The 24724-nt window shown below is 56.3% G+C and overlaps 1 protein-coding gene across 1 annotated transcript; it reads right to left on the bottom strand.

Annotated features, from left to right (window-relative positions):
• Positions 1 to 3723: 3723 nt before the first annotated feature.
• Positions 3724 to 17692, bottom strand: nlk1 (nemo-like kinase, type 1). Its single transcript, XM_069188382.1, has 11 exons — positions 16086 to 17692; positions 14984 to 15113; positions 13599 to 13654; positions 12741 to 12847; positions 12235 to 12320; positions 10109 to 10318; positions 9643 to 9744; positions 9367 to 9453; positions 7099 to 7297; positions 6104 to 6200; positions 3724 to 5256 (listed from the first exon to the last, which is right to left on the bottom strand). Exons 1-11 carry the CDS (start codon positions 16394 to 16396, stop codon positions 5208 to 5210), a joined length of 1434 nt encoding a protein of 477 aa, XP_069044483.1. The 5' UTR covers positions 16397 to 17692; the 3' UTR covers positions 3724 to 5207.
• Between the last annotated feature and the right edge of the window lie 7032 nt (positions 17693 to 24724).

Raw genomic sequence — 24724 nt, 5'->3', positions numbered from 1 at the left:
GCGGATCAGACTGCTGCGCACTGGGAGTCTGACTGACAGCACTGTCACACCTGGAGCAGATCAGACTGCTGCGCACTGGGGGTCTGACTGACAGCACTGTCACACCTGGAGCGGATCAGACTGCTGCGCACTGGGGGTCTGACTGACAGCACTGTCACACCTGGAGCGGATCAGACTGCTGCGCACTGGGAGTCTGACAGCACTGTCACACCTGGAGCGGATCAGACTGCTGCGCACTGGGAGTCTGACTGCCAGCACTGTCACACCTGGAGCGGATCAGACTGCTGTGCACTGGGAGTCTGACAGCACTGTCACACCTGGAGCGGATCAGACTGCTGCGCACTGGGAGTCTGACTGACAGCACTGTCACACCTGGAGCGGATCAGACTGCTGCGCACTGGGAGTCTGACAGCACTGTCACACCTGGAGCGGATCAGACTGCTGCGCACTGGGAGTCTGACTGCACTGTCACACCTGGAGCGGATCAGACTGCTGCGCACTGGGAGTCTGACTGACAGCACTGTCACACCTGGAGCGGATCAGACTGCTGCGCACTGGGAGTCTGACTGACAGCACTGTCACACCTGGAGCGGATCAGACTGCTGCGCACTGGGAGTCTGACAGCACTGTCACACCTGGAGCGGATCAGACTGCTGCGCACTGGGAGTCTGACTGACAGCACTGTCACACCTGGAGCGGATCAGACTGCTGCGCACTGGGAGTCTGACTGACAGCACTGTCACACCTGGAGCGGATCAGACTGCTGCGCACTGGGAGTCTGACAGCACTGTCACACCTGGAGCGGATCAGACTGCTGCGCACTGGGAGTCTGACTGACAGCACTGTCACACCTGGAGCGGATCAGACTGCTGCGCACTGGGAGTCAGACAGCACTGTCACACCTGGAGCGGATCAGACTGCTGCGCACTGGGAGTCTGACAGCACTGTCACACCTGGAGTGGATCAGACTGCTGCGCACTGGGGGTCTGACTGACAGCACTGTCACACCTGGAGCGGATCAGACTGCTGCGCACTGGGAGTGTGACTGACAGCACTGTCACACCTGGAGCGGATCAGACTGCTGCGCACTGGGAGTCTGACTGACAGCACTGTCACACCTGGAGCGGATCAGACTGCTGCGCACTGGGAGTCTGACTGACAGCACTGTCACACCTGGAGCGGATCAGACTGCTGCGCACTGGGAGTCAGACAGCACTGTCACACCTGGAGCGGATCAGACTGCTGCGCACTGGGAGTCTGACAGCACTGTCACACCTGGAGCGGATCAGACTGCTGCGCACTGGGGGTCTGACTGACAGCACTGTCACACCTGGAGCGGATCAGACTGCTGCGCACTGGGGGTCTGACTGACAGCACTGTCACACCTGGAGCGGATCAGACTGCTGCGCACTGGGAGTCTGACTGACAGCACTGTCACACCTGGAGCGGATCAGACTGCTGCGCACTGGGAGTCTGACTGCACTGTCACACCTGGAGCGGATCAGACTGCTGCGCACTGGGAGTCTGACTGACAGCACTGTCACACCTGGAGCGGATCAGACTGCTGCGCACTGGGAGTCTGACTGCACTGTCACACCTGGAGCGGATCAGACTGCTGCGCACTGGGAGTCTGACTGCACTGTCACACCTGGAGCGGATCAGACTGCTGCGCACTGGGAGTCTGACTGACAGCACTGTCACACCTGGAGCAGATCAGACTGCTGCGCACTGGGAGTGTGACTGACAGCACTGTCACACCTGGAGCGGATCAGACTGCTGCGCACTGGGAGTCTGACAGCACTGTCACACCTGGAGCGGATCAGACTGCTGCGCACTGGGAGTCTGACAGCACTGTCACACCTGGAGCGGATCAGACTGCTGCGCACTGGGAGTCTGACAGCACTGTCACACCTGGAGCGGATCAGACTGCTGCGCACTGGGAGTCTGACTGACTGCACTGTCACACCTGGAGCGGATCAGACTGCTGCGCACTGGGAGTCTGACTGACAGCACTGTCACACCTGGAGCGGATCAGACTGCTGCGCACTGGGAGTCTGACAGCACTGTCACACCTGGAGCGGATCAGACTGCTGCGCACTGGGAGTCTGACTGACAGCAGTGTCACACCTGGAGCGGATCAGACTGCTGCGCACTGGGAGTCTGACAGCACTGTCACACCTGGAGCAGATCAGACTGCTGCGCACTGGGAGTCTGACTGACTGCACTGTCACACCTGGAGCGGATCAGACTGCTGCGCACTGGGAGTCTGACTGACAGCACTGTCACACCTGGAGCGGATCAGACTGCTGCGCACTGGGAGTCTGACTGACAGCACTGTCACACCTGGAGCGGATCAGACTGCTGCGCACTGGGAGTCTGACTGACAGCACTGTCACACCTGGAGCGGATCAGACTGCTGCGCACTGGGAGTCAGACAGCACTGTCACACCTGGAGCGGATCAGACTGCTGCGCACTGGGAGTCTGACAGCACTGTCACACCTGGAGCGGATCAGACTGCTGCGCACTGGGGGTCTGACTGACAGCACTGTCACACCTGGAGCGGATCAGACTGCTGCGCACTGGGAGTCTGACTGACAGCACTGTCACACCTGGAGCGGATCAGACTGCTGCGCACTGGGAGTCTGACTGACAGCACTGTCACACCTGGAGCGGATCAGACTGCTGCGCACTGGGAGTCAGACAGCACTGTCACACCTGGAGCGGATCAGACTGCTGCGCACTGGGAGTCTGACTGCACTGTCACACCTGGAGCGGATCAGACTGCTGCGCACTGGGAGTCTGACTGACAGCACTGTCACACCTGGAGCGGATCAGACTGCTGCGCACTGGGAGTCTGACTGCACTGTCACACCTGGAGCGGATCAGACTGCTGCGCACTGGGAGTCAGACAGCACTGTCACACCTGGAGCGGATCAGACTGCTGCGCACTGGGAGTCTGACTGACAGCACTGTCACACCTGGAGCGGATCAGACTGCTGCGCACTGGGAGTCTGACTGACAGCACTGTCACACCTGGAGCGGATCAGACTGCTGCGCACTGGGAGTCAGACTGACAGCACTGTCACACCTGGAGCGGATCAGACTGCTGCGCACTGGGGGTCTGACTGACAGCACTGTCACACCTGGAGCGGATCAGACTGCTGCGCACTGGGAGTCTGACTGACAGCACTGTCACACCTGGAGCGGATCAGACTGCTGCGCACTGGGAGTCTGACTGCACTGTCACACCTGGAGCGGATCAGACTGCTGCGCACTGGGAGTCTGACTGACAGCACTGTCACACCTGGAGCGGATCAGACTGCTGCGCACTGGGAGTCTGACTGACAGCACTGTCACACCTGGAGCGGATCAGACTGCTGCGCACTGGGAGTCAGACAGCACTGTCACACCTGGAGCGGATCAGACTGCTGCGCACTGGGGGTCTGACTGACAGCACTGTCACACCTGGAGCGGATCAGACTGCTGCGCACTGGGAGTCTGACAGCACTGTCACACCTGGAGTGGATCAGACTGCTGCGCACTGGGAGTCTGACAGCAGTGTCACACCTGGAGCGGATCAGATTCCTGTTCAGTCTCTCCAGATTCAAACTGCGTTATCCAGCCCCGAGTCAGGGGGGAGCTGGGGTCTATCCCAGAAGGCAGCAGGCAGGACACACCCTGGACGTGATGCCCGCCCCCACTGCACGACAAACACACACTCGCTCCTTAATCACCTCATTTATTTTTTTATTAAATTCAAGTATTGGCCGGGAAAAATTAAAATACAATTAAAATAAAAACTTTACACTTAAAAACAAACAAAACCGACAACTCAGAAACCTTACGAACCGAAAATGACAGGAAATCTTCATCTACGCCCATTGGGGGAACTGCCCCCAAACCCCACTTTCACACCCCCCCACTGAGCGTCAGGAAAACACATGGTATCACCCAGTTCCATATTCTCCCGCCCACCCCCCACCCCCAACTAAACAAGTCAAGTGGTACATCCCATTGGGGGACCATATCTGGTCACATGATCTACAGACAACCAATCAGCTATCGCAAAGTCGCACACATTAAAAACACAGGAAGGAGGATCACAGCAGCAATGGGCCAGTCACGGTCCCTCTCACACAGAAACTCTCAGCGATTAAGGAAAACAAAGGGAAAATCCCATCAGGATCAGTGGGATTTTAAGTTAAAATCCAGTGTTAGGGTCTCAACAGCTGCACATCTGCAGATATCACCTCAGACACCCAGACAGCACTGTGGAAATACAGGACAGCAGAGAGAGACACCCTCTGGCCCTTCTCTGTCTTTCACAGACAGACAGACTAGAGAAGAGCTCCTCCAGTCTGTCTCTCTCTCCTGCTGTACTGTATTCCTCCTATAACACACACACACACACTCTCCTGCTGTCCCGTGGTGTGTGTCTCGCTGCCGTCTGGGTTCGAGTCTCTGGGGTGAGTGCAGAATGAGCTTGACCCTCTGAACGCAGTGCCAGGGGCAGCTGTACTCTGACATGTCCCTGCTTCTAGTGACTGACAGTCTGTCCACCTCCAGTCCAGTCTGGGTCACACTGTCCACCTCCAGTCCAGAGATCACTGGTCCAGTCTGGGTCACACTGTCCCCCTCCAGTCCAGAGATCACTGGACCAGTCTGGGTCACACTGTACCCCTCCAGTCCAGAGATCACTGGTCCAGTCTGGGTCACACTGTCCCCCTCCAGTCCAGTCGGGGTCACACTGTCCCCCTCCAGTCCAGAGATCACTGGTCCAGTCTGGGTCACACTGTCCCCCTCCAGTCCAGTCTGGGGCACACTGTCCCCCTCCAGTCCAGTCGGGGTCACACTGTCCCCCTCCAGTCCAGAGATCACTGGTCCAGTCAGGGTCACACTGTCCCCCTCCAGTCCAGAGATCACTGGTCCAGTCTGGGTCACACTGTACCCCCCCAGTCCAGTCTGGGTCACACTGTACCCCTCCAGTCCAGAGATCACTGGTCCAGTCTGGGTCACACTGGATCAGTGCAGTTCTGTGTGTGTGTGTGTAAGAGCAAAGTGTCAGATGTGCAGAACTTCCTAGTGCCAGCTCAGGCGTATCCCAGCATCCTCTGCCAGCCAAAGCGCCCCTCGAACCCGAGTCCACGAGCAGCACAGCCCTCCTCTCCCCTCGCACAGCACGAAGGGCACCGAGCCCTCCTCTTCCTCATCTCTCCTCCTTCCGCGACACTTTGGAGGAGTGCCAGGCTGTGGATCTGGGAGAGAAAGACAGGAGACAGTGAGACAGGAGGGAGAGAGGGAGACAGGAGAGCAAGACAGGGAGGAGAGAGAGAGTGTGTGTGTGGGGGGGGCTGTCAGTACCTGATGAAGGTCTTGAAGGCGGTACTGTGGGGGTTGATACACAGGGGAGAGAGAGAGACAGTGTGTGTGTGTGTGTCAGTACCTGATGAAGGTCTTGAAGGCGGTACTGTGGGGGTTGATACACAGGGGAGAGAGAGAGACAGTGTGTGTGTGTCAGTACCTGATGAAGGTCTTGAAGGCGGTACTGTGGGGGTTGATACACAGGGGAGAGAGAGAGACAGTGTGTGTGTGTGTGTGTCAGTACCTGATGAAGGTCTTGAAGGCGGTACTGTGGGGGTTGATACACAGGGGAGAGAGAGAGACAGTGTGTGTGTGTGTGTCAGTACCTGATGAAGGTCTTGAAGGCGGTACTGTGGGGGTTGATACACAGGGGAGAGAGAGAGACAGTGTGTGTGTGTGTGTGTGTGTCAGTACCTGATGAAGGTCTTGAAGGCGGTACTGTGGGGGTTGATACACAGGGGAGAGAGAGAGACAGTGTGTGTGTGTGTGTGTCAGTACCTGATGAAGGTCTTGAAGGCGGTACTGTGGGGGTTGATACACAGGGGAGAGAGAGAGACAGTGTGTGTGTGTGTGTCAGTACCTGATGAAGGTCTTGAAGGCGGTACTGTGGGGGTTGATACACAGGGGAGAGAGAGAGACAGTGTGTGTGTGTGTCAGTACTGATGAAGGTCTTGAAGGCGGTACTGTGGGGGTTGATACACAGGGGAGAGAGAGAGACAGTGTGTGTGTGTGTGTCAGTACCTGATGAAGGTCTTGAAGGCGGTACTGTGGGGGTTGATACACAGGGGGACACTGCGTCTGCCCTGCTGCTGCTCCGTGATGAACCGATGGATCAGCTCTGGAAGAGACACAGACAGAGATCAACAGACACGCCTCAGACACCCCTGTACCCCTCTCCCTGTCCCTCTGCACTCCCTCCTCTCTCTCCAGCAGCTCCTGCTGTTGTGAGTGTGTCTCCTGTCTCTCTCACCTTTGCCCTGCCACACAGAGCCCAGGCTGTGCTGTACTGCTGCTGTGAGTGTGTCTCCTGTCTCTCTCTCTCTCCTGCCACACAGAGCCCAGGCTGTGCTGTACTGCTGCTGTGAGTGTGTCTCCTGTTTCTCTCACCTTCGCCCTACCACACAGAGCCCAGGTTGTGCTGTACTGCTGCTGTGAGTGTGTCTCCTCTCTCTCTCACCTTTGCCCTGCCACACAGAGCCCAGGTTGTGCTGTACTGCTGCTGTGAGTGTGTCTCCTGTCTCTCTCACCTTTGCCCTGCCACACAGAGCCCAGGCTGTGCTGTACTGCTGCTGTGACTGTGTCTCCTGTCTCTCTCACCTTTGCCCTGCCACACAGAACCCAGGCTGTGCTGTACTGCTGCTGTGAGTGTGTCTCCTGTCTCTCTCTCTCTCCTGCCACACAGAGCCCAGGCTGTGCTGTACTGCTGCTGTGAGTGTGTCTCCTCTCTCTCTCACCTTTGCCCTGCCACACAGAGCCCAGGTTGTGCTCGTACTGCTGCTGTAAGTGTGTCTCCTGTCTCTCTCACCTTTGCCCTGCCACACAGAGCCCAGGCTGTGCTGTACTGCTGCTGTGAGTGTGTCTCCTCTCTCTCTCACCTTTGCCCTGCCACACAGAGCCCAGGTTGTGCTCGTACTGCTGCTGTAAGTGTGTCTCCTGTCTCTCTCACCTTTGCCCTGCCACACAGAGCCCAGGCTGTGCTGTACTGCTGCTGTGAGTGTGTCTCCTGTCTCTCTCACCTTTGCCCTGCCACACAGAGCCCAGGTTGTGCTCGTACTGGTCCTGGAAGGTCCGGGCGGCGGGCGGCTCGAAGTCGTGGGTGTAGATGCGCCCGCTGGGCACGGAGTAGCAGCACTGGCACATGCAGGTGTGGTAGCGGAGACGCCCCTCCTCCAGGTAGGGATGGGAGAGGGCGTCACTACCGGAGATCCTCTTCGCCTGGGAGAGAGACATCACAGACCCCAGCAGGGTTACTGTACTGGAGTGTCCAGTCAGTGTGTCTGTATTAACCCCTCTCTCTCTCAGTGCAGTGTTAATGTACTGGAGTGTCCAGTCAGTGTGTCTGTATTAACCCCTCTCTCTCTCAGTGCAGTGTTAATGTACTGGAGTGTCTGTATTAACCCCTCTCTCTCTCAGTGCAGTGTTCATGTACTGGAGTGTCCAGTCAGTGTGTCTGTATTAACCCCTCTCTCTCTCTCAGTGCAGTGTTACTGTACTGGAGTGTCCAGTCAGTGTGTCTGTATTAACCCCTCTCTCTCTCAGTGCAGTGTTAATGTACTGGAGTGTCCAGTCAGTGTGTCTGTATGAACCCCTCTCTCTCTCAGTGCAGTGTTAATGTACTGGAGTGTCCAGTCAGTGTGTGTGTATTAACCCCTCTCTCTCTCTCAGTGCAGTGTTAATGTACTGGAGTGTCCAGTCAGTGTGTGTATTAACCCCTCTCTCTCTCTCAGTGCAGTGTTAATGTACTGGAGTGTCCAGTCAGTGTGTCTGTATTAACCCCTCTCTCTCTCAGTGCAGTGTTAATGTACTGGAGTGTCCAGTCAGTGTGTGTGTATTAACCCCCCTCTCTCTCTCAGTGCAGTGTTAATGTACTGGAGTGTCCAGTCAGTGTGTGTGTATTAACCCCTCTCTCTCTCAGTGCAATGTTAATGTACTGGAGTGTCCAGTCAGTGTGTCTGTATTAACCCCTCTCTCTCTCTCAGTGCAGTGTTAATGTACTGGAGTGTCCAGTCAGTGTGTGTGTATTAACCCCTCTCTCTCTCTCTCAGTGCAGTGTTAATGTACTGGAGTGTCCAGTCAGTGTGTGTGTATGAACCCCTCTCTCTCTCAGTGCAGTGTTAATGTACTGGAGTGTCCAGTCAGTGTGTGTGTATTAACCCCTCTCTCTCTCAGTGCAGTGTTTATGTACTGGAGTGTCCAGTCAGTGTGTGTCTGTATTAACCCCTCTCTCTCTCTCAGTGCAGTGTTAATGTACTGGAGTGTCCAGTCAGTGTTTCTGTATTAACCCCTCTCTCTCAGTGCAGTGTTAATGTACTGGAGTGTCCAGTCAGTGTGTCTGTATGAACCCCTCTCTCTCTCAGTGCAGTGTTAATATACTGGAGTGTCCAGTCAGTGTGTCTGTATGAACCCCTCTCTCTCTCAGTGCAGTGTTAATGTACTGGAGTGTCCAGTCAGTGTTTCTGTATTAACCCCTCTCTCTCTCAGTGTAGTGTTAATGTACTGGAGTGTCCAGTCAGTGTGTGTGTATTAACCCCTCTCTCTCTCAGTGCAGTGTTAATGTACTGGAGTGTCCAGTCAGTGTTTCTGTATTAACCCCTCTCTCTCTCAGTGTAGTGTTAATGTACTGGAGTGTCCAGTCAGTGTGTGTGTATTAACCCCTCTCTCTCTCTCTCTCAGTGCAGTGTTCATGTACTGGAGTGTCCAGTCAGTGTGTCTGTATTAACCCCTCTCTCTCAGTGCAGTGTTAATGTACTGGAGTGTCCAGTCAGTGTGTCTGTATTAACCCCTCTCTCTCTCAGTGCAGTGTTAATGTACTTGAGTGTCCAGTCAGTGTGTCTGTATTAACCCCTCTCTCTCTCAGTGCAGTGTTAATGTACTGGAGTGTCCAGTCAGTGTGTCTGTATTAACCCCTCTCTCTCTCAGTGCAGTGTTAATGTACTGGAGTGTCCAGTCAGTGTGTGTATATTAACCCCTCTCTCTCTCAGTGCAGTGTTAATGTACTGGAGTGTCCAGTCAGTGTGTCTGTATTAACCCCTCTCTCTCTCTCAGTGCAGTGTTAATGTACTGGAGTGTCCAGTCAGTGTGTGTATATTAACCCCTCTCTCTCTCAGTGCAGTGTTAATGTACTGGAGTGTCCAGTCAGTGTGTCTGTATTAACCCCTCTCTCTCTCTCAGTGCAGTGTTAATGTACTGGAGTGTCCAGTCAGTGTGTGTATATTAACCCCTCTCTCTCTCAGTTTTGAACTGTCAGGTGAGGAAGATGACACTGTGGTCTGTTTCTCTCTTACCGGGTCAAACACCAGCATCCGACACAGCAGGTGGACGGCCTCATGGGTAGCTCCATCAGACAGCATGTACAGCACAGAGAGAGAGGGCTGAGAGACAAACACAGAGACATACATTCAGAAATGACAGACACAGTAAGATAGGGTCTCTGCTGGGATCAGTGTGTGTTAAACTGAGTGTGAGACAGTGTCTCTGCTGGGATCAGTGTGTGTTAAATAAATAAATGTGCAGACAGATTTAATCTAAACCACAGGGGGACAATACTGAGGACTGCTTACCGGTTTGTGGGGTCCTCTCAGTATATGGGCTCTGGCTCCTTCACAAGCTGATACCATTGCTGAGAGAGGTGGGGTACCCAGGAGATCTGTGATGAGATCCAGCTGAGAGAGAGAGAGAGGGGTTAATACACACACACTGACTGACACTCCAGTACATTAACACTGCACTGAGAGAGAGAGGGGTTAATACACACACACTGACTGACACTCCAGTACATTAACACTGCACTGAGAGAGAGAGGGGTTAATACACACACACTGACTGACACTCCAGTACATTAACACTGCACTGAGAGAGAGAGGGGTTAATACAGACACACTGACTGACACTCCAGTACATTAACACTGCACTGAGAGAGAGAGGGGTTAATACACACACACTGACTGGACACTCCAGTACATGAACACTGCACTGAGAGAGAGAGAGAGAGAGGGGTTAATAGAGACACCCCTCTGCTGGACTGACCTGCTGTATGGGGCTCTGTGCCTGGAACAGGATCCTCCGGCCCAGCAGCTCAGCGAAGATGCAGCCCACTGACCAGATGTCGATGGAGCTGCTGTAGTGGCGACTGCCCATGAGGATCTCGGGGGCGCGGTAGTACTGGGTCACGACCTCCTGCGTCATGTGACGAGACTCGTCCAGCTCCTCCACCCGCGCCAGGCCGAAGTCACAGATCTGAGCGGACAGAGGGGACAGCTGACTCCTGCTGAGCCTCGCTCCCAGTCCAGTCAGACCAGTCCAGCCTGGAGAGTCTCAGACTGCTCTGTCAGTGTCAGTGGAGTCTGATTATAATCCCAGTTCAGAACTCATCCAGCTCCCAGTCCAGTCAGTCCAGTCCAGTCTGGAGAGTCTCAGACTGCTCTGTCAGTGTCAGTGGAGTCTGATTATAATCCCAGTTAGGAACTCATCCAGCTCCCAGTCCAGTCAGTCCAGTCCAGCCTGGAGAGTCTCAGACTGCTCTGTCAGTGTCAGTGGAGTCTGATTATAATCCCAGTTCAGAGCTCGTCCAGCTCCCAGTCCAGTCAGTCCAGTCCAGCCTGGAGAGTCTCAGACTGCTCTGTCAGTGTCAGTGGAGTCTGATTATAATCCCAGTTCAGAACTCATCCAGCTCCCAGTCCAGTCAGTCCAGTCCAGCCTGGAGAGTCTCAGACTGCTCTGTCAGTGTCAGTGGAGTCTGATTATAATCCCAGTTCAGAACTCATCCAGATCCCATTCCAGTCAGTCCAGTCCAGCCTGGAGAGTCTCAGACTGCTCTGTCAGTGTCAGTGGAGTCTGATTATAATCCCAGTTCAGAACTCATCCAGCTCCCAGTCCAGTCAGTCCAGTCCAGCCTGGAGACCCTCAGACTGCTCTGTCAGTGCCAGTGGAGTCTGATTATAATCCCAGTTCAGAACTCATCCAGCTCCCAGTCCAGTCAGTCCAGTCCAGCCTGGAGAGTCTCAGACTGCTCTGTCAGTGTCAGTGGAGTCTGATTATAATCCCAGTTCAGAACTCATCCAGCTCCCAGTCCAGTCAGTCCAGTCCAGCCTGGAGAGTCTCAGACTGCTCTGTCAGTGTCAGTGGAGTCTGATTATAATCCCAGTTCAGAACTCATCCAGCTCCCAGTCCAGTCAGTCCAGTCCAGTCTGGAGAGTCTCAGACTGCTCTGTCAGTGTCAGTGGAGTCTGATTATAATCCCAGTTCAGAACTCATCCAGCTCCCAGTCCAGTCAGTCCAGTCCAGCCTGGAGAGTCTCAGACTGCTCTGTCAGTGTCAGTGGAGTCTGATTATAATCCCAGTTCAGAACTCATCCAGCTCCCAGTCCAGTCAGTCCAGTCCAGCCTGGAGAGTCTCAGACTGCTCTGTCAGTGCCAGTGGAGTCTGATTATAATCCCAGTTCAGAACTCATCCAGCTCCCAGTCCAGTCAGTCCAGTCCAGCCTGGAGAGTCTCAGACTGCTCTGTCAGTGTCAGTGGAGTCTGATTATAATCCCAGTTCAGAACTCATCCAGCTCCCAGTCCAGTCAGTCCAGTCCAGCCTGGAGAGTCTCAGACTGCTCTGTCAGTGTCAGTGGAGTCTGATTATAATCCCAGTTCATAACTAATCCAGCTCCCAGTCCAGTCAGTCCAGTCCAGCCTGGAGAGTCTCAGACTGCTCTGTCAGTGTCAGTGGAGTCTGATTATAATCCCAGTTCAGAACTCATCCAGCTCCCAGTCCAGTCAGTCCAGTCCAGCCTGGAGAGTCTCAGACTGCTCTGTCAGTGCCAGTGGAGTCTGATTATAATCCCAGTTCAGAACTCATCCAGCTCCCAGTCCAGTCAGTCCAGTCCAGCCTGGAGAGTCTCAGACTGCTCTGTCAGTGTCAGTGTAGTCTGATTATAATCCCAGTTCAGAACTCATCCAGCTCCCAGTCCAGTCAGTCCAGTCCAGCCTGGAGAGTCTCAGACTGCTCTGTCAGTGTCAGTGGAGTCTGATTATAATCCCAGTTCAGAACTCATCCAGCTCCCAGTCCAGTCAGTCCAGTCCAGCCTGGAGAGTCTCAGACTGCTCTGATTACTATCTCGGTCCGGTCCAGTCCAGTCCGGTCTGGTCCAGTCCAGGGGCCAGGAGTACCTTGAGCAGACAGTTGCTGTTGACCAGCAGGTTGCCGGGCTTGATGTCTCTGTGCAGGATACCAGCTGAGTGGAGGTATTTCAGGCCTGTGAGGAGAGCAGGGGCAACATCAGGGCAGAGAGACAGACAGGACACCCTGAGGGCAGACAGAGGGACAGACAGACAGACAGGACACCCTGAGGGCAGATAGAGGGACAAACAGACAGACAGACAGACAGACAGGACACCCTGAGGGCAGACAGAGGGACAGACAGACAGACAGGACACCCTTAGGACAGAAGGGCAGACAGAGGGACAGACAGGACACCCCGAGGGCAGACAGAGGGACAGACAGACAGGACACCCCGAGGACAGAGACCTCAGTGAGCGGACTGACGCAGTGACTGGCCCGGGACAGGACTGACGCAGTGACAGGACTGACGCAGTGACTGGCCTGGGACAGGACTGACGCAGCGAGAGGACTGGCCCGGGACAGGACAGAGAGACGGCCAGCCGGAGACACTTACCTCTCAGGATCTGGTAGAGGAAGACCTTGATGTGGTCAGTTGTCAGGGCCTGAGGGGACACTATGACCTTGTGCAGGTCACTCTGCATCAGCTCTGTGATCACGTAGCTGAGAGGAAGAGGGCTGAGGACAACACAGCGCAGCTGAGACAGAGCACACTCACACACTCACACACTCACACACTCACACACTCACACACTCACACACTCACACACTCACACACTCGTCAGGTCACTCTGCATCAGCTCTGTGATCACGTAGCTGAGAGGAAGAGGGCTGAGGACAACACAGCGCAGCTGAGACAGAGCACACTCACACACTCACACACTCACACACTCACACACTCACACACTCACACACTCACACACTCACACACTCACACACTCACACACTCGTCAGGTCACTCTGCATCAGCTCTGTGATCACGTAGCTGAGAGGAAGAGGGCTGAGGACAACACAGCGCAGCTGAGACAGAGCACACTCACACACTCACACACTCACACACTCACACACTCACACACTCACACACTCACACACTCACACACTCACACACTCACACACTCGTCAGGTCACTCTGCATCAGCTCTGTGATCACGTAGCTGAGAGGAAGAGGGCTGAGGACAACACAGCGCAGCTGAGACAGAGCACACTCACACACTCACACACTCACACACTCACACACTCACACACTCACACACTCACACACTCACACACTCTGGATATCACACTCGTCAGGTCACTCTGCATCAGCTCTGTGATCACACAGCTGAGAGGAAGAGGGCTGAGGACAACACAGCGCAGCTGAGACACAGCACGCATACGTATCCCACACACACACACACACACTGCCGAAGGATACATCTCCTCGAAGAAGTCGATCTGTGGAGGCTGTAGGATATCCAGAGCTGACAGCACCTGGAACACAACAGGGACAGAGCGTTAACGTCCAGCCTGCGTCCAGCACACCACAGCACCAGACCTGCGTCCAGCACACCACAGCACCAGACCTGCGTCCAGCACACCACAGCACCAGACCTGCGTCCAGCACACCACAGCACCAGACCTGCGTCCAGCACACCACAGCACCAGACCAGCGTCCAGCACACCACAGCACAAGACCTGCGTCCAGCACATTACAGCACCAGACCTGCGTCCAGCACACCACAGCACCAGACCTGCGTCCAGCACACCACAGCACCAGACCTGCGTCCAGCACACCACAGCACCAGACCTGCGTCCAGCACACCACAGCACCAGACCTGCGTCCAGCACACCACAGCACAAGACCTGCGTCCAGCACATTACAGCACCAGACCTGCGTCCAGCACACCACAGCACCAGACCAGCGTCCAGCACACCACAGCACCAGACCTGCGTCCAGCACACCACAGCACCAGACCAGCGTCCAGCACACCACAGCACCAGACCTGCGTCCAGCACATTACAGCACCAGACCTGCGTCCAGCACACCACAGCACCAGACCTGCGTCCAGCACACCACAGCACCAGACCTGCGTCCAGCACATTACAGCACCAGACCTGCGTCCAGCACACCACAGCACCAGACCTGCGTCCAGCACACCACAGCACCAGACCTGCGTCCAGCACACCACAGCACCAGACCTGCGTCCAGCACACTACAGCACCAGACCTGCGTCCAGCACACAGCAGCACCAGACCTGCGTCCAGCACATTACAGCACCAGACCAGCGTCCAGCACACCACAGCACCAGACCTGCGTCCAGCACACCGCAGCACCAGACCAGCGTCCAGCACACCACAGCACCAGACCTGCGTCCAGCACACCACAGCACCAGACCTGCGTCCAGCACATTACAGCACCAGACCAGCGTCCAGCACACCACAGCACCAGACCTGCGTCCAGCACACCACAGCACCAGACCTGCGTCCAGCACACTACAGCACCAGACCTGCGTCCAGCACACAGCAGCACCAGACCTGCGTCCAGCACATTACAGCACCAGACCAGCGTCCAGCACACCACAGCACCAGACCTGCGTCCAGCACACCACAGCACCAGACCTGCGTCCAGCACACTACAGCACCAGACCTGCGTCCAGCACATTACAGCACCAGACCTGCGTCCAGCACACCACAGCACCAGACCAGCGTCCAGCGCACCACAGCACCAGACCTGCGTCCAGCACACCACAGCACCAGACCAGCGTCCAGCACACCACAGCACCAGACCTGCGTCCAGCAGGTCCACACACACAGACTCACATTGTCGTGCTTGAAGAAACACAGCATCCTGAGCTCTCTGAAGACCCTCTTACAGGACACCAGGTTCTGAAAGACATTGGGCATCTTCTTCAGGGCCACCCTGCGTCCATCACGAGGGTCAGTCACTGACCTGAGAGACAGAGAGAGAGGGGTTAATACACACACACTGACTGGACACTCCAGTACATTAACACTGCACTGAGAGAGAGAGAGGGGTTAATACAGACACACACTGACTGGACACTCCAGTACATTAACACTGCCCTGAGAGAGGGGTTAATACACACACACTGACTGGACACTCCAGTACATTAACACTGCCCTGAGAGAGAGAGGGGTTAATACACACACACTGACTGGACACTCCAGTACATTAACACTGCACTGAGAGAGAGAGGGGGGTTAACACACACACACACACTGACTGGACACTCCAGTACATTAACACTGCACTGAGAGAGAGAGGGGTTCATACAGACACACTGACTGGACACCCCTGTACATTAACACTGCACTGAGAGAGAGGGGTTAATACACACACACTGACTGGACACTCCAGTACATTAACACTGCACTGAGAGAGAGAGAGGGGTTCATACAGACACACTGACTGGACACTCCAGTACATTAACACTGCCCTGAGAGAGAGAGGGGTTCATACAGACACACTGACTGGACACTCCAGTACATGAACACTGCACTGAGAGAGAGAGAGAGAGAGAGGGGTTAATACAGACACACTGACTGGACACTCCAGTACATTAACACTGCACTGAGAGAGAGAGGGGTTAATACAGACACACTGACTGGACACTCCAGTACATTAACACTGCACTGAGAGAGAGAGAGGGGTTAATACAGACACACTGCAAGCGACCTCAGTTTGCGGAAAGGGTTGCGTTTGAGCGTCTTCAGTTCTTGAAACAGGATGTATTACTATACAGCACCTGTCTCCCCATAGAAACACGGCATTTGTACCCCTTGTCACTGAGCGCACCGTACCGAGGTGTGGGAAACACACGGAGCCGCATTCCTGGGTCTACATTCCAGCGCGACAACGTTATTGGACAGAAAGGCGATTAAAAAAAAATAAAGCACCCACCACACCACACCGAAAGCCCCGTAGCCGATGGGCCGGTCGGGCTCGACGTCCGCCGGGCTCGGCACCTCGCTGCCCGGGTTGCTGTGCTGCTGCGGGACCGCCGCCCCGCCGCCGGTGCCGGCTCCGAGCGCCGGCGGGTGCCGAGGCGTGCCGGCCGCGGCGCTGGGCCCACTCGAGGCCGGGGTCGCGCTGAGGCCTTTCGCCGGTCCCGGCGCGGAGGCGCTCGCCGGTATCGGGAAGAATTTCGGGCCCAGTTCCGGGAAGAGATTCCCGCACACCGACTGCGGGTGGCTCGTTCCGTGAAATGCCATTTTTTTAAAAAAAAGATTATAACAGTAGCAACAACAGTAATATAAAAGGTAACCTAAAAACCATGTAAACACTCGCTTTCCAAGCCGCGGTATGAGGTAGCTGCCCGAGATTCGTCAGGGGGTCGTTAAAAAATCACCCCCCCATCTCGTCGTCTTCTTTTTTCACCCAAACCCCAAAAAACAACTATTACATTTATTTTTTTTTAAAAAAATCTCTTTTTAACCAAGTAAAAGCCGGACATCAACCATGGTCCAGGCGGCGCGGCGCGGCGCCACGGAGGCCGGTCAGTCAGACTCGCACGTCCGAAAACGACAACAACCACAACAAAAATCCAAAAGAGGGACTAAAATAAATAAATTCACCCCGAAAAGCCCAGCAGCAGCAGCAGGAGCAGCAGCCGCCAGAACAGCGGCGGTGAAAGCGCGGAGCTGGCCGGCGACAAGGCGCCCGGCGAGGCCTCTCCCCCCCCCGACAGCGGCCGGGCTCATCGGCGGCGGCCGGCGGGCGAGCGGCGGGGCTCCGGGGCCGCGGCGGCCTGAAGCCGGTCCATCGTGTCTCGGCTCCGGCCGCCCCGGGCACAACGGGGAGACCGCCCGGGCCTGGCGAGCGCAGCCACGGGGCTCGGTCCTGTTATTGTTGGGGTTTTATTTTTTTGTTGTTGTTGTTGATTTGTTTTTAAATGGAAGAGATGGATGTGACTCGTTTCTTGAGGAGACAAAGAGACACCGGGTGGCGACGCGGGCGGCGTCAGGAGTCCGGGTCCAGCCGGCGCAGGGTCCCGGAACCGGACGGCATGTTGGTGTCGCTGCGGCTTTCTAGGAAAATCGGCTCGGGAAAAAACACACACACGCACACACAGGCTCCCTCTCTCCCTCACGCACACTCGTGTTCGCCGGCTTTCAGGCTGGAGTCTGCGGGCGAGGCGGGGAGCGCCGGTCAGGGCCGCCGAGCCGGGTCGCCCGGGCCCGGAGGAGGAGGAGGAGGGTCGGGGCTGGCGAGCTCAGCACCGGACCAGACCCGACCCGACCCTGAGGCAGCCGGTTCGCCCCGCAAGCCGCGGTTCCGGGGGTCCAGTCTGCGCTGCTGCCGCTGCTGCGCGTCTTGGCTCGGTGCTCGGGCCGCCGGCTCCGGTTCGACTCGGTCCACTGCCGGCCCCAGCGGGGTTCGAGGCTGGAGTCAGGCGCGGGATTGGAGTCGGAAAGGGCCCTCTCTCCCCGGCGGCTGTCCCTGGCCGTGCGGCCTCCTGTCTGCCTCCCATCGGCTGCTGGAGACCGGGGGGGGGGGTGATGAGGAGGAGGAGGATCAGGGGGGGTGAGGAGGAGGAGGAGGAGGGGTACAGAGACAATAGCGCGAGGCCAGCGGGACCCACTCGTGAGTGCGTACGCGACGGTGCCCCCACTGGCCTGCGAGGTCAGAGGGTGCTGACAGAGGGGGGTACCCCTGTGCAGATTTACTGGGATGGGGGGCTCCTGTATCTCAGAGGCCTCTTTGAGTTCCCACCCCAAGCAGAGCTGCTCTGGGAGACCCCAGAATACTGTCAGTAAGAGTAGGGGTGTCCAGTCCGCTGGTCAGTACAGATCCCAGGACACCGTCAGTAAGAGTAGGGGTGTCCAGTCCACTGGTCAGTACAGATCCCAGGACACCGTCAGTAAGAGTAGGGGTGTCCAGTCCGCCGGTCAGTACAGATCCCAGGACACTGTCAGTAAGAGTAGGGGTGTCCAGTCCGCCGGTCAGTACAGATCCCAGGACACTGTCAGTAAGAGTAGGGGTGTCCAGTCCGCCGGTCAGTACAGATCCCAGGACACTGTCAGTAAGAGTAGGGGTGTCCAGTCCGCCGGTCAGTACAGATCCCAGGACACCGTCAGTAAGAGTAGGGGTGTCCAGTCCGCCGGTCAGTACAGATCCCGGGACACTGTCAGTAAGAGTAGGGGTGTCCAGTCCGCTGGTCAGTACAGATCCCGGGACACTGTCAGTAAGAGTAGGGGTGTCCAGTCCGCTGGTCAGTACAGATCCCAGGACACCACTGTCAGTAAGAGTAGGGGTGTCCAGTCCGCTGGTCAGTACAGATCCCGGGACACCGTCAGTAAGAGTAGGGGTGTCCAGTCGGCTGGTCAGTACAGATCCCAGGACACCGTCAGTAAGAGTAGGGGTGTCCAGTCCGCTGGTCAGTACAGATCCCGGGACACCGTCAGTAAGAGTAGGGGTGTCCAGTCCGCTGGTCAGTACAGATCCCGGGACACCGTCAGTAAGAGTAGGGGTGTCCAGTCCGCTGGTCAGTACAGATCCCGGGACACCGTCAGTAAGAGTAGGGGTGTCCAGTCCGCTGGTCAGTACAGATCCCGGGACACCGTCAGTAAGAGTAGGGGTGTCCAGTCCGCTGGTCAGTAAGAGTAGGGGTGTCCAGTCCGCTGGTCAGTACAGATCCCGGGACACTGTCAGTAAGAGTAGGGGTGTCCAGTCCGCTGGTCAGTACAGATCCCAGGACACTGTCAGTAAGAGTAGGGGTGTCCAGTCCACTGGTCAGTAAGAGTAGGGGTGTCCAGTCCGCTGGTCAGTACAGATCCCGGGACACTGTCAGTAAGAGTAGGGGTGTCCAGTCCGCTGGTCAGTACAGATCCCAGGACACTGTCAGTAAGAGTAGGGGTGTCCAGTCCGCTGGTCAGTAAGAGTAGGGGTGTCCAGTCCGCTGGTCAGTACAGATCCCGGGACACTGTCAGTAAGAGTAGGGGTGTCCAGTCCGCTGGTCAGTACAGATCCCAGAATACTGTCAGTAAGAGTAGGGGTGTCCAGTCCGCTGGTCAGTACAGATCCCAGGACACCGTCAGTAAGAGTAGGGGTGTCCAGTCCACTGGTCAGTACAGATCCCAGGACACCGTCAGTAAGAGTAGGGGTGTCCAGTCCGCCGGTCAGTACAGATCCCAGGACACTGTCAGTAAGAGTAGGGGTGTCCAGTCCGCCGGTCAGTACAGATCCCAGGACACTGTCAGTAAGAGTAGGGGTGTCCAGTCCACCGGTCAGTACAGATCCCAGGACACTGTCAGTAAGAGTAGGGGTGTCCAGTCCGCCGGTCAGTACAGATCCCAGGACACCGTCAGTAAGAGTAGGGGTGTCCAGTCCGCCGGTCAGTACAGATCCCGGGACACTGTCAGTAAGAGTAGGGGTGTCCAGTCCGCTGGTCAGTACAGATCCCGGGACACTGTCAGTAAGAGTAGGGGTGTCCAGTCCGCTGGTCAGTACAGATCCCAGGACACCACTGTCAGTAAGAGTAGGGGTGTCCAGTCCGCTGGTCAGTACAGATCCCGGGACACCGTCAGTAAGAGTAGGGGTGTCCAGTCGGCTGGTCAGTACAGATCCCAGGACACCGTCAGTAAGAGTAGGGGTGTCCAGTCCGCTGGTCAGTACAGATCCCGGGACACCGTCAGTAAGAGTAGGGGTGTCCAGTCCGCTGGTCAGTACAGATCCCGGGACACCGTCAGTAAGAGTAGGGGTGTCCAGTCCGCTGGTCAGTACAGATCCCGGGACACCGTCAGTAAGAGTAGGGGTGTCCAGTCCGCTGGTCAGTACAGATCCCGGGACACCGTCAGTAAGAGTAGGGGTGTCCAGTCCGCTGGTCAGTACAGATCCCGGGACACCGTCAGTAAGAGTAGGGGTGTCCAGTCCGCTGGTCAGTAAGAGTAGGGGTGTCCAGTCCGCTGGTCAGTACAGATCCCGGGACACTGTCAGTAAGAGTAGGGGTGTCCAGTCCGCTGGTCAGTACAGATCCCAGGACACTGTCAGTAAGAGTAGGGGTGTCCAGTCCACTGGTCAGTAAGAGTAGGGGTGTCCAGTCCGCTGGTCAGTACAGATCCCAGGACACTGTCAGTAAGAGTAGGGGTGTCCAGTCCGCTGGTCAGTAAGAGTAGGGGTGTCCAGTCCGCTGGTCAGTACAGATCCCGGGACACTGTCAGTAAGAGTAGGGGTGTCCAGTCCGCTGGTCAGTACAGATCCCAGGACACTGTCAGTAAGAGTAGGGGTGTCCAGTCCGCTGGTCAGTACAGATCCCGGGACACTGTCAGTAAGAGTAGGGGTGTCCAGTCCACTGGTCAGTAAGAGTAGGGGTGTCCAGTCCGCTGGTCAGTACAGATCCCGGGACACTGTCAGTAAGAGTAGGGGTGTCCAGTCCGCTGGTCAGTACAGATCCCGGGACACCGTCAGTAAGAGTAGGGGTGTCCAGTCCGCTGGTCAGTACAGATCCCGGGACACCGTCAGTAAGAGTAGGGGTGTCCAGTCCGCTGGTCAGTACAGATCCCGGGACACCGTCAGTAAGAGTAGGGGTGTCCAGTCCGCTGGTCAGTACAGATCCCGGGACACCGTCAGTAAGAGTAGGGGTGTCCAGTCCGCTGGTCAGTAAGAGTAGGGGTGTCCAGTCCGCTGGTCAGTACAGATCCCGGGACACTGTCAGTAAGAGTAGGGGTGTCCAGTCCGCTGGTCAGTACAGATCCCAGGACACTGTCAGTAAGAGTAGGGGTGTCCAGTCCACTGGTCAGTAAGAGTAGGGGTGTCCAGTCCGCTGGTCAGTACAGATCCCAGGACACTGTCAGTAAGAGTAGGGGTGTCCAGTCCGCTGGTCAGTAAGAGTAGGGGTGTCCAGTCCGCTGGTCAGTACAGATCCCGGGACACTGTCAGTAAGAGTAGGGGTGTCCAGTCCGCTGGTCAGTACAGATCCCAGGACACTGTCAGTAAGAGTAGGGGTGTCCAGTCCGCTGGTCAGTACAGATCCCGGGACACTGTCAGTAAGAGTAGGGGTGTCCAGTCCACTGGTCAGTAAGAGTAGGGGTGTCCAGTCCGCTGGTCAGTACAGATCCCGGGACACTGTCAGTAAGAGTAGGGGTGTCCAGTCCGCTGGTCAGTACAGATCCCAGAATACTGTCAGTAAGAGTAGGGGTGTCCAGTCCGCTGGTCAGTACAGATCCCAGGACACTGTCAGTAAGAGTAGGGGTGTCCAGTCCGCTGGTCAGTACAGATCCCAGGACACTGTCAGTAAGAGTAGGGGTGTCCAGTCCGCTGGTCAGTACAGATCCCAGGACACTGTCAGTAAGAGTAGAGGTGTCCAGTCCGCTGGTCAGTACAGATCCCGGGACACCGTCAGTAAGAGTAGAGGTGTCCAGTCCGCTGGTCAGTACAGATCCCGGGACACCGTCAGTAAGAGTAGGGGTGTCCAGTCCACTGGTCAGTACAGATCCCGGGACACCGTCAGTAAGAGTAGGGGTGTCCAGTCCGCTGGTCAGTACAGATCCCGGGACACCGTCAGTAAGAGTAGGGGTGTCCAGTCCACTGGTCAGTACAGATCCCAGGACACCGTCAGTAAGAGTAGGGGTGTCCAGTCCACTGGTCAGTAAGAGTAGGGGTGTCCAGTCCGCTGGTCAGTACAGATCCCGGGACACTGTCAGTAAGAGTAGGGGTGTCCAGTCCGCTGGTCAGTACAGATCCCAGGACACTGTCAGTAAGAGTAGGGGTGTCCAGTCCACTAGTCAGTAAGAGTAGGGGTGTCCAGTCCGCTGGTCAGTACAGATCCCAGGACACCGTCAGTAAGAGTAGGGGTGTCCAGTCCGCTGGTCAGTACAGATCCCGGGACACTGTCAGTAAGAGTAGGGGTGTCCAGTCCGCTGGTCAGTACAGATCCCAGGACACTGTCAGTAAGAGTAGGGGTGTCCAGTCCGCTGGTCAGTACAGATCCCGGGACACTGTCAGTAAGAGTAGGGGTGTCCAGTCCACTGGTCAGTAAGAGTAGGGGTGTCCAGTCCGCTGGTCAGTACAGATCCCGGGACACTGTCAGTAAGAGTAGGGGTGTCCAGTCCGCTGGTCAGTACAGATCCCAGAATACTGTCAGTAAGAGTAGGGGTGTCCAGTCCGCTGGTCAGTACAGATCCCAGGACACTGTCAGTAAGAGTAGGGGTGTCCAGTCCGCTGGTCAGTACAGATCCCGGGACACCGTCAGTAAGAGTAGGGGTGTCCAGTCCGCTGGTCAGTACAGATCCCAGGACACTGTCAGTAAGAGTAGGGGTGTCCAGTCCGCTGGTCAGTACAGATCCCGGGACACTGTCAGTAAGAGTAGGGGTGTCCAGTCCGCTGGTCAGTACAGATCCCAGGACACTGTCAGTAAGAGTAGGGGTGTCCAGTCCACTGGTCAGTAAGAGTAGGGGTGTCCAGTCCGCTGGTCAGTACAGATCCCGGGACACTGTCAGTAAGAGTAGGGGTGTCCAGTCCGCTGGTCAGTACAGATCCCAGGACACTGTCAGTAAGAGTAGGGGTGTCCAGTCCGCTGGTCAGTACAGATCCCGGGACACTGTCAGTAAGAGTAGGGGTGTCCAGTCCACTGGTCAGTAAGAGTAGGGGTGTCCAGTCCGCTGGTCAGTACAGATCCCGGGACACCGTCAGTAAGAGTAGGGGCGTCCAGTCCGCTGGTCAGTACAGATCCCGGGACACCGTCAGTAAGAGTATGGGCGTCCAGTCTGCTGGTCAGTACAGATCCCGGGACACCGTCAGTAAGAGTAGGGGCGTCCAGTCCTCTGGTCAGTACAGATCCCGGGACACCGTCAGTAAGAGTAGGGGTGTCCGGTCCGCTGGTCAGTACAGATCCCGGGACACCGTCAGTAAGAGTAGGGGTGTCCGGTCCGCTGGTTAGTACAGATCCCGGGACACCGTCAGTAAGAGTAGGGGTGTCCGGTCCGCTGGTCAGTACAGATCCCGGGACACCGTCAGTAAGAGTAGGGGTGTCCAGTCCACTGGTCAGTAAGAGTAGGGGTGTCCAGTCCGCTGGTCAGTACAGATCCCAGGACACTGTCAGTAAGAGTAGGGGTGTCCAGTCCGCTGGTCAGTACAGATCCCAGGACACTGTCAGTAAGAGTAGGGGTGTCCAGTCCGCTGGTCAGTACAGATCCCAGGACACTGTCAGTAAGAGTAGGGGTGTCCTGACTGCTGGTCAGTACAGATCCCAGGACACCGTCAGTAAGAGTAGGGGTGTCCAGTCCGCTGGTCAGTACAGATCCCAGGACACTGTCAGTAAGAGTAGGGGTGTCCAGTCCACTAGTCAGTAAGAGTAGGGGTGTCCAGTCCGCTGGTCAGTACAGATCCCAGGACACCGTCAGTAAGAGTAGGGGTGTCCAGTCCGCTGGTCAGTACAGATCCCGGGACACTGTCAGTAAGAGTAGGGGTGTCCAGTCCGCTGGTCAGTACAGATCCCAGGACACTGTCAGTAAGAGTAGGGGTGTCCAGTCCGCTGGTCAGTACAGATCCCGGGACACTGTCAGTAAGAGTAGGGGTGTCCAGTCCACTGGTCAGTAAGAGTAGGGGTGTCCAGTCCGCTGGTCAGTACAGATCCCGGGACACTGTCAGTAAGAGTAGGGGTGTCCAGTCCGCTGGTCAGTACAGATCCCAGAATACTGTCAGTAAGAGTAGGGGTGTCCAGTCCGCTGGTCAGTACAGATCCCAGGACACTGTCAGTAAGAGTAGGGGTGTCCAGTCCGCTGGTCAGTACAGATCCCGGGACACCGTCAGTAAGAGTAGGGGTGTCCAGTCCGCTGGTCAGTACAGATCCCAGGACACCGTCAGTAAGAGTAGGGGTGTCCAGTCCGCTGGTCAGTACAGATCCCGGGACACTGTCAGTAAGAGTAGGGGTGTCCAGTCCACTGGTCAGTAAGAGTAGGGGTGTCCAGTCCGCTGGTCAGTACAGATCCCGGGACACTGTCAGTAAGAGTAGGGGTGTCCAGTCCGCTGGTCAGTACAGATCCCAGGACACTGTCAGTAAGAGTAGGGGTGTCCAGTCCACTGGTCAGTAAGAGTAGGGGTGTCCAGTCCGCTGGTCAGTACAGATCCCGGGACACTGTCAGTAAGAGTAGGGGTGTCCAGTCCGCTGGTCAGTACAGATCCCAGGACACTGTCAGTAAGAGTAGGGGTGTCCAGTCCGCTGGTCAGTACAGATCCCGGGACACTGTCAGTAAGAGTAGGGGTGTCCAGTCCACTGGTCAGTAAGAGTAGGGGTGTCCAGTCCGCTGGTCAGTACAGATCCCGGGACACCGTCAGTAAGAGTAGGGGCGTCCAGTCCGCTGGTCAGTACAGATCCCGGGACACCGTCAGTAAGAGTATGGGCGTCCAGTCTGCTGGTCAGTACAGATCCCGGGACACCGTCAGTAAGAGTAGGGGCGTCCAGTCCTCTGGTCAGTACAGATCCCGGGACACCGTCAGTAAGAGTAGGGGTGTCCGGTCCGCTGGTCAGTACAGATCCCGGGACACCGTCAGTAAGAGTAGGGGTGTCCGGTCCGCTGGTCAGTACAGATCCCGGGACACCG

This window comes from Lepisosteus oculatus, chromosome 4 (genome assembly GCF_040954835.1).
Source record: "Lepisosteus oculatus isolate fLepOcu1 chromosome 4, fLepOcu1.hap2, whole genome shotgun sequence".
Lineage (NCBI taxonomy): Eukaryota > Metazoa > Chordata > Actinopteri > Semionotiformes > Lepisosteidae > Lepisosteus > Lepisosteus oculatus.
This window is presented reverse-complemented; position numbering and strand designations above follow the sequence as displayed.